Genomic DNA, 9090 nt, shown 5'->3' on the forward strand with positions numbered 1-9090 from the left:
GCTGGAGAGAAATTTTTTATTCATCAGGTAACTTCCTTGCATACAAATATATAAATAAGCTATCCATAATAAAAAGATTTGCAGAGCCTTTCCATGAACCCTTTCTCTTTTTATATTTCTTTTCATCCTTCAGATTTAATCCTTAGCATTCACTAGTGAGTTTCACATCAGTTGTTACCCCAGATTTAATCCTTAATGTTCACTAGTGAGTTTCACATCGGTTGCTACCCCAAATTTAATTCTTAATGTTCACTACTGAGTTTCATATTTTTGCAATTTTATTATGATTCTTAGAGGCTAAATAATTTTTTAAGTTAAAGGTTAATTCAAATTGAGGTTTTATTTACATTTTGAGATTATGTGCTTAAATTCTCTTCATTTTATTTTTATTTTCTATTAATTTCTGATTTCGAGAAATACTACCTTTATTGTTGTCTTCTTAAGAATTCAGTAAGCCTATTTAATCTTTTGGAAAGACAATGTATTGCTAATTAAGCCAATTAAATCCGTAATTATTTAATTGGATTAATAACAAATAGCTATTAGTATATTCATTTATGTTAAGAAATTAGTAGATTTGATTTAAATAATTTGCGTGTTATTATTGATCAAGTTTGAGTTTTTCTATCTTAAAGCAGTTAACTAATTAAATCTAAACACGTGTTGGGTTGTTAATTAACTATGAATTAGTTTAAGCGTGAAACGAATTAATTTAATCATAAAAAAAAACTAGTTGGATTCGCGTGTTTGACCACTATAACAAAACAATAGATAATAAAATAAATTATTTTTCTAATCAATATCAACAAACAAAATTCCTCAATTTAATCTCAATATCAACAAACAAAATCCCTCAATTTAATTATCTTCAGCTGATTTTAATTTAATTATTTATTTTACCATTAAATTTTTTTTTGCTTGTGTTGGGCAAAATCAATTTCATCAAAAAATCTCTTATTCTCACTTTTTATTTTAAATTATTCTTCTATTTCAACTATTTATTTAAATTAAATAGAGTGAAATCGATACTCACATATTCTAATTATAAGTTGTTATTAAATGAAGGAAAGAAATTTTAATTAACCATTCGACACCCATCACTTGCAATTCATGAGCAATCACCCTCCAATCCTGAATCCCTCATTAAAAGAAATCCTGAGCCTGCTGCTCCTGTTCCAATTCTAAGGAACAGTTCCAGACCTTCCAAATTGCCTGTATACTTACATAATTACCATTGTCATCTAAAAAACAATTCAGTTGCTCCTTCAGTCTCTTAATTCACTTCTCATCCACTTCAGCATTATCTTTCATATGATAGACTGTCTTATAGACAGCATTATCTTTCATATGATAGACTGTCTTATAGATCTTTTATTCTCAATATTTCATCTACTTATGAACCTCAACTTTTCATCAAGCTGTACAATTTAATCACTAGAAAGATGCTATGCAGAGTGAGATAAATGCCCTGGAATCTAATCAAACCTGGACCATCAACCCTTTACCTAAAGGAGCGAAGCCTATAGGTTGTAAATGGGTATACAAAGTTAAATTTAATGCAGATAATACTGTTGAAAGATATAAGGCAAAATTGGTGGCTAAAGGATATACTCAAAAGGTTGGGTTTGATTTTCAAAAAACATTTAGTCCAGTTGCTAAATATACAACTGTGAAAATCTTTTTAGCTCTTGCAACTGCCTACGGATGGACTTTGGCTCAACTAGATGTTAAAACTGCATTTCTAAATGGTGAACTGCATGAAGATGTCTACATAGAAATACACTTGGGCTATGAGATAAAGTGGGAATATGAAGAAAAGGCCGGAAATTCAAATTCAAGGTTGGTTTATATTATAGGTTATAGAAAGTAAATATGTTAATATAGAAAATAAATATTGACAGATGGGTCAGTTGCTTAATATTAGATATTGTATAATTATAAACTTGATTTTTCTTCCTATTTAGATATCGTCTCTTATATATAAATAGGTTGTAATCTCTATTGTGAAATACAACAACAAATATTATTCTTCTATATGGTATCAGAGCCGCCCTGGGTTAGACAAATTGTGCGGAGCTAGTGAGTCTGCGAGAAAAAGGCTATCCGTGTGAGACGAGGTGGAGCCGTCCAAGGTACTAGTGAACCACAATATCCGAGGGTCCGGTCTTGATTTAGCAATTGTATTCAATTCAATTGCGACGAAAACTTCGCAAATTTAGCAGGGGAGAGTGTGACGTCCACTTACTAGCTTGTGGATTCCGTCTAACATTTGGAGATTTAGGACTCTGTTCATTTTATGGGTAAGGTTACCCATAAAGGATAATATTTGGAGACTTAGGGTTCTGTTCATTTGAGTTACCCATAAAAGGTAATATTTGGAGACTTAAGACTCTGTTCATCGGGTTACCCATAAAGTGTAACATTTGGACACGTAGGGTTCTGTTCATTTGGATTACCTATAAAGGGTAACATTTGGAGACTTAGGGTACTGTTCTTCTAATCCTTTGTTTATTTTAATTGTTTTGGGTTGGTTGTCCTTATGGCTGAAGTTGATTATATATGTAACAAGTTGGACATGATTAACATTTATGCTCCAACTTAAGGGGAGTGTTATAGGTTATAAGAAGTAAATATGTTAATATAAAAAGTAAATATTGATAGATATGTTAGTTGTTTAATCTTAGAGATTGTATAATTATAGACTTGATTTTCATTCCTATTTAGATACCGTCTATCATATATAAATAAGTTGTAATCTCTATTGTGAAATACAACAATAAATATTATTCTTCTATTTGTAAGCTACAAAGTCCTTATTTGGACTGAGGCAAGCATTTAGACAATGAAATCTCAAGTTCATATAATGCTTATTAGATAATGGTTTTTCTCGGTCTAAAGTTGATTATTCTTTATTTTACTAAGCAAACAAGTGCGGGTTTATTGGAGTTTTAGAATATATGGATGACATCATCATTGGAGCAAGAACCAAAGTCTGATAGATCAGTTCAAAACAATCCTAAGTACTGCCTTCAAGCTCAAGAATTTAGGTAATCTATAGTATTTTCTTAGTTTGGAAATAAAAAGATCAATTAAGGGGATTGTGCTTGCATAGAGAAAGTTTGTATTAGAAATGCTGGAGGAATTCGGAATGCTTGGAGCAAAGCCAAGTTCATACCCATAGAAGTCAATGTCAAACTGGTACAGATAGATTGTTGGAAAACTCATATATGTTACCTTGACTAAACCTGACATAGCATACAGTATTCATGTTCTATCTCAATTTATGGATAAACCAGCTCATATTCATCTACAAGCAGCTTACAAAGTTCTTAAGTACTTGAAAGGAGCCCTAGGGCAAGGGTTGTTTCTGTCTGCAAACTCTGACATGAAGATCACAACTTACTCAGATAGTGATTGGGCATGCTGTCAAGAAACTAAGAGGTCACTGACTAGGTTCTGTGTATTCCTTGGAGAATCCTTGGTGAGCTAGAAGTCTAAGAAGCAGCCTAAAATGTCAAGAAGCTTAGCGAAAGCAGAATATAGATCTATGGCAACCACAGTTACAGAAATCCTTTGGTTAATTACCTTGCGAAAAGATTTCAAGATTGATATTCCTCAACTTATGCCATTGTTCATAGATAGCATGTCTGCTCTACGTATTTTAAAGAATCTTATTTTTTATGAAACAACAAAATACATTGAAATTGATTATCATTTTTTAAGAAAAAAAGGTGTGTTAAGTGTGATTAAACCAGGATATTTATACTCCAAAAAACAAGTTGCATATCTATTTACCAAGACTTTGCATCCTTCTCAGTTTAAAATATTATTAAACAAGTTGAACATAAAAGAATATTTATGTTCAACTTGAGGGGAGCATTACGAGTTAAGTTAGAAAATTGGTTGAGTTATAATTTGTAGAAGTTAATTAGTTAGCTTTCTGTTAAAACTGGTTGCCAGCTCAGTTATAATTTGTTAAGTTGTTTTTTCGTCTTGTATATACGTAGCCTTGAATATCTATTCAGATCAATGAGAATTATCTCTTCTTCTGAATCATACATTACTCATGTCACGATTTTAACTTTTGTGTGGGCTAGCAAGTTACCCATAAGTAGGGGTGAGCATTTGGTCGGTTCGGTTTCAAATCGAACCAAACTGAATAAACCGAAAACCGAAATTTTAGTGTTTATGAAAATCGAACCGAATCGATTTTGATCAGAAATCGAATCGAACCGAACCGGTCTGATTCGATTGTGTTCGGTTTGATCGATTTCGATTTTTAATATTTTTTTATTTTTACACTTTATTTTTAATATTTTAAAATTTAATTAAAATATTTTAATCTTAATATGATTTAATTTCTCCATATTATTAAAAAAATATATTATTATCACTAATCGGTTCGGTTCGGTTTTTTCAGTTTTTTTCTGATTAAAATCAAATCGAATTGAAATAACCGAAATTTTTAAAATTAAAAATCGAACCGAATCGAAATGTATAAAAAACTGAATTAAATTTTTAAATCGATTTGATTCGTTTAACTAAGGATAACGTTGTACAAAGGCTTTTTATTATTATTATTATTATTATTATAGTTATCCAGAATGAAAAGAAAGATCAGATGGCAAGTTCCCAAGGCCAGAAGGATAATGTTGTACAAAGGCTTTTTTTTGTTTTTTTTTAGTTATCCAAAATGAAAAGTAATTAGTGATCTTAAAACTTATTCTCTGTCACAATATCTTTGACGAGAAATTTTAATTTTATATGACTTTTTTTTTTTGCTTATGGGAATATTATGTTGTATTAATTTATGTTTTGTTTCATATTAATGCATTTCCAAATTTTCTATTTAAAAAAGAAAAATTAATATCCATAAATAACCAAAACTCCTAATATATACGAATAACCAAATATTCATAAAATATTATTAACTAATTACACAAATTAGACATATTAGCACATATTAACAAATCAAATCAGCAATTCTCTTTATTTCCCATCCACAGGACGTAACAAAAATATGAAAAAAAAAAATTAAAAAGTGCATGCATGGATTTAGAGAATAGCGCGTAGTTTATTACTCACACATGATGAGTTCACAGACAGAGTAATAAAATATAATATAAGCATTAATTTAGAGTTTGAAAACAACTTATTCGCTTGACACGTATATTTATATCTCACGCCCAATACCTCGAGAGCCCATGAATACATTATTGTACAGAACCTCTTCCAATGATTTAACAGCAGCTTCTAGGATACAACACTCTTTAAGCCACTGTTCTCTACTACTGCATATGAAGTAGAAAAGCAGAGTTACTGGAACTTGTAAAAAATGCATATGAAAACAAAATGCAAAAGGATCAAATAAGCCTCTCAAATTTTTCCCAAAGTTGAAATAAATTTAATTTCATTTTTTGGTCTTTTATATATGTCGGGAAGTTTTTATGATCTGTCTCATAAAAGTTTAGTATATAACAAAAAACAAAAATTATTATTTAATACGTATAATATGAAAAAAAATTATTTTTTAATTTTTTTAATTTTAACTTGATTGGTGATATTTTTTTTTTAACTTGATTAAATTATTTCTCATATGTGAGTTTCCCAAAAAATAATCTATTTAAATCAAAGAATTTAAAATTTTTTCCATTAATTAAGGTAAAAAATTTGTCAATAGTGAAATCATGTCATTAATAAGACAGGAGCATGAGAAGGCAGAAGAATGAAATTGAGTAGGAACTGAACATAGTTAAGGTACCTTATGAATGGGTGCACCACCCTCCTTGTCTATGGGCAACTTCATTGTTCCAAAAGGTGTATCCACATCAACATGTCCTTTAATAGCGTAATTAATGCTGTGTTCCGTAATCGCTTCCCAAATTGCTTGTCCAAAATCCTTAGGCCTGAAGGTTATGGGAATTTCAATTAGGGTAACTCCTTTATGGCCAACATCTGCAGATTGTTCTATTTGTGCACCCCCTATGCTTATTTCACATAGCCAAATCTCATACTCTAATCCTTTGAGGCCCATTTCAAACTCATTCTTGTTTTCTAACTTCAAATGAAACACAGAAACAGTTTCTTCAAAGGAAAACTCCGTAATTTGTATTTTCTCAAGATCAATATCAGGCCTGTCAGGTATTGGAATATTTCCAGTTTCCTCAAGGGGCAGAGTTAGCTTTCCAAATATAGGAACATGTACATTGAGATCAACCTTAATCCTGAAAGGAATGACACTTCCAGGCCTAATTTCTAAACCAATGTTTCTTATTTCTTCAAAAATGAAACATACTTCTACTGTGACAGTCTTCTCGCTACGTGCCTCAATATTTCCGACATCTGATATTTCCCCAGAAATAAGTTTGTTTCCATCACTCTCAACTAAGTAGTCGCTCGCAACAAGAGGGATTGAAAGAGGGCTTCGGTTCTTAATAAGCACATCAGCAGAAAGATCTAACTTCTCTAGACTGAGTGAAGGGATATGAATCCCTGTAACAGACGCAATTGGCATGATCTTGAAAACTTTATCAATTATTTTGAAAATGAAATCAAGGAATTTCTTTATGTTGCCAAAAAATCCACCGCTCTCTTCTTGCCTGTCATCAGAAGATGATGCCATACCTTGTAGCAATAGATTCAACATGTTAGAGAAAATGACAACTAGAATTGCATAATGAAATAAAATGAAGGAAATGTGCTCATGACCAGTAATCTAAAGAAATTAAAGCAAACTCTTCCCATGTGGAAAGCCTAATCACTGAAATGGAAGATGCATAGCTAGCAGCTGCTGCCTATACAGAAATGGAGGGATAATTTCCCTCCCATGACATGTAGTGGGAAAATAATAGAAAATCAAGCAAACAAATCAGACCCAAATGAAAACTGAGGGATTCAAATTCGAAACGACGCATGAAGATTCACACTCGAGATGCAAACAAGCACACATCTCACAAATAAACTAAAACACCATGGCGTTTTCTCTAATACGCTTCGAGATCTCCGAAACAAAAACTTTTTAATTTGAAGTAGAAATTACTAAATCAAAATCATGCGTAAGAACAAGAAAATTCAAAATAAGTGAGCATCGCTCAAAATGCACCGAATTAATCAGCAAAAAAGGGGGACATTGGGGAAGAAAAAGAAGCGAAAAAACAGAAAATCAAATTGAAGATTGCAAACAAAAGCATTCAACATAGATTTAGTATTGCAAATCTGATGAGAATTACACCTAAAAAGCTTAAGCAATGGAAGAAGATGAACTGGGTAGAGAGTGTGGAGTGTGAAGGAGAAGAGTAGGAAAATAGCACGAAAAAGTGATGAAATGGCGGGATTTTATAATTAGGATTTTGGAATCAATTAATTATTTGAAATAATAATTTATTGAAATTTATTATTTAGTTATCTATTTTTTAAAACACGATATTTAAACTATTAATTATTTAATCATTTAATTTATTTAAACGGTTAATAATGTTGAAATTAAATTAAGACGTTTTTATTTGTAATTAGTTTTTATTGATTTTAAAAATTAATTATTCAATTTCTGCAATTTTAAAATTATAAATAATTAAAAAAATAATTAATTAATATTTTATAAAAAAATAAAATATCAAATTAAATAGTTTCATTAAATTACATGACTAAATAACACTCCATCCAGAATTTGTTTTGTTTAAAACTCTTTGATTATTTGAGAATATTATGGAGTATCAAATAATTTTTTATTAATTTTTTAATTATATTTATTTTAAATATATTAAATTTTATTAAATATTCAGAAATATTTTTTTAAAAAAATTTAAAAATAAAATAAAATGAAATAGAATTATAATAATTAATTTATATATTATTACAATCTAAAAATAATAATAATAATTTTGAGATAATAAAAGATAAATAAAGAAAAATTATGAAATGAAAAAATATTAAATATAATTTTTATTATAATTTTATGAGTGATATTAGATTTTATTTACAATAATATTATATATTATGATGTTTTTAGATCAAAAAAATGAGTAGAGTTTATAGTGTGTAACTTAATCTGAAAATCTCCTCCTCTCCCTTTATTTCTTTTTTTTTATATTTTTAAGTGACGTATAATTGCCGCTCAGTTACAATGTCTTTGTTACGTATATATGTATGTACGGACATGCTAGTTTACCCATTTCTGTCAGACGGCCATTTAATTCCCCTCCGACACGTATGTTGATAAGGCCGCGAGATAGCTGGGTCTGTTTTTCTATTTCTTATCATGTTATTGGACTAGACTCTTTTTTGGTGGATTCAAATATAAAGTCAGTCCGACATGCTTTAGTTATGGGCTGGATGGCGCGATGTTGACCGGTCTGCTCAATAGAGTCTACTGGATTTTGGGCTAATTTCATTCTCTAGACTTCGATCTCAATTCGAATGCCAAAAAAATTACAATATAAAAATAGATTTAATAATTATTACTGTATAATTAAATTGTAATTACAATTTAACGGTAAATCCATAAAAAAATATACTAATAGCAATGATTTTCCATTAATAATATAAGGATTTGTATTTTTATTACATTTTTGTGTAATATTATATTCTATTAAATATAATATTACACATTACAATGTAATATTAGTGTCATTCAAGTGAAATTTGCATTAATTATAAAAGTTAATATAAAATTAATTAGATTTAATACAATTGTTGAAAATTATTATTATATATATTTAAATTATAATTATAATTCAATGATAATAGATTAAAAATCGTTATATTTATTATTATTTTAATAATATAGGATAATGATTATATTTATTTTTTATAACAAATAAAAAATCACATTTAAAATTATAATTTTATTAAAAATAAATTAAGTATTTATTACACATATTATTTTATATAATAGAAAGTTAAATTTTTTTTTTTGAAATAGAGATTGAAGGAGTAGAACCTAATACCTCTCAAATTTACTCAGATACACTTACCATCAAAGTATATTCTGTGAATGTTATAAAAATTTTCAAATAGTGCTATAAAATAAGTTTCGTAAATTCCTTATTAAGATATTACTAAGCTTGTTCATGGTGTGATTTAGACCGTGAA

The 9090-nt window shown here is 29.1% G+C and overlaps 1 protein-coding gene across 3 annotated transcripts; it reads right to left on the reverse strand.

Annotated features, from left to right (window-relative positions):
* Positions 1 to 4953: 4953 nt before the first annotated feature.
* On the reverse strand, positions 4954 to 7362 carry LOC110621298. 3 transcript variants are annotated; one of them, XM_021765540.2, is made up of 3 exons: positions 7232 to 7362; positions 5762 to 6624; positions 4954 to 5291 (listed from the first exon to the last, which is right to left on the reverse strand). In XM_021765540.2, exons 2-3 carry the CDS (start codon positions 6620 to 6622, stop codon positions 5289 to 5291), a joined length of 864 nt encoding a protein of 287 aa, XP_021621232.1. In that variant the 5' UTR covers positions 6623 to 6624; positions 7232 to 7362; the 3' UTR covers positions 4954 to 5288. The 3 variants fall into 3 exon arrangements, with proteins under 3 accessions (XP_021621232.1, XP_043810738.1, XP_021621225.1); XM_043954803.1 differs by having other exon boundaries at positions 4954 to 5288; positions 5762 to 7310; XM_021765533.2 differs by having other exon boundaries at positions 5762 to 7307.
* Positions 7363 to 9090: the final 1728 nt, after the last annotated feature.

Source organism: Manihot esculenta, chromosome 1 (genome assembly GCF_001659605.2).
Source record: "Manihot esculenta cultivar AM560-2 chromosome 1, M.esculenta_v8, whole genome shotgun sequence".
Taxonomy (NCBI): domain Eukaryota; kingdom Viridiplantae; phylum Streptophyta; class Magnoliopsida; order Malpighiales; family Euphorbiaceae; genus Manihot; species Manihot esculenta.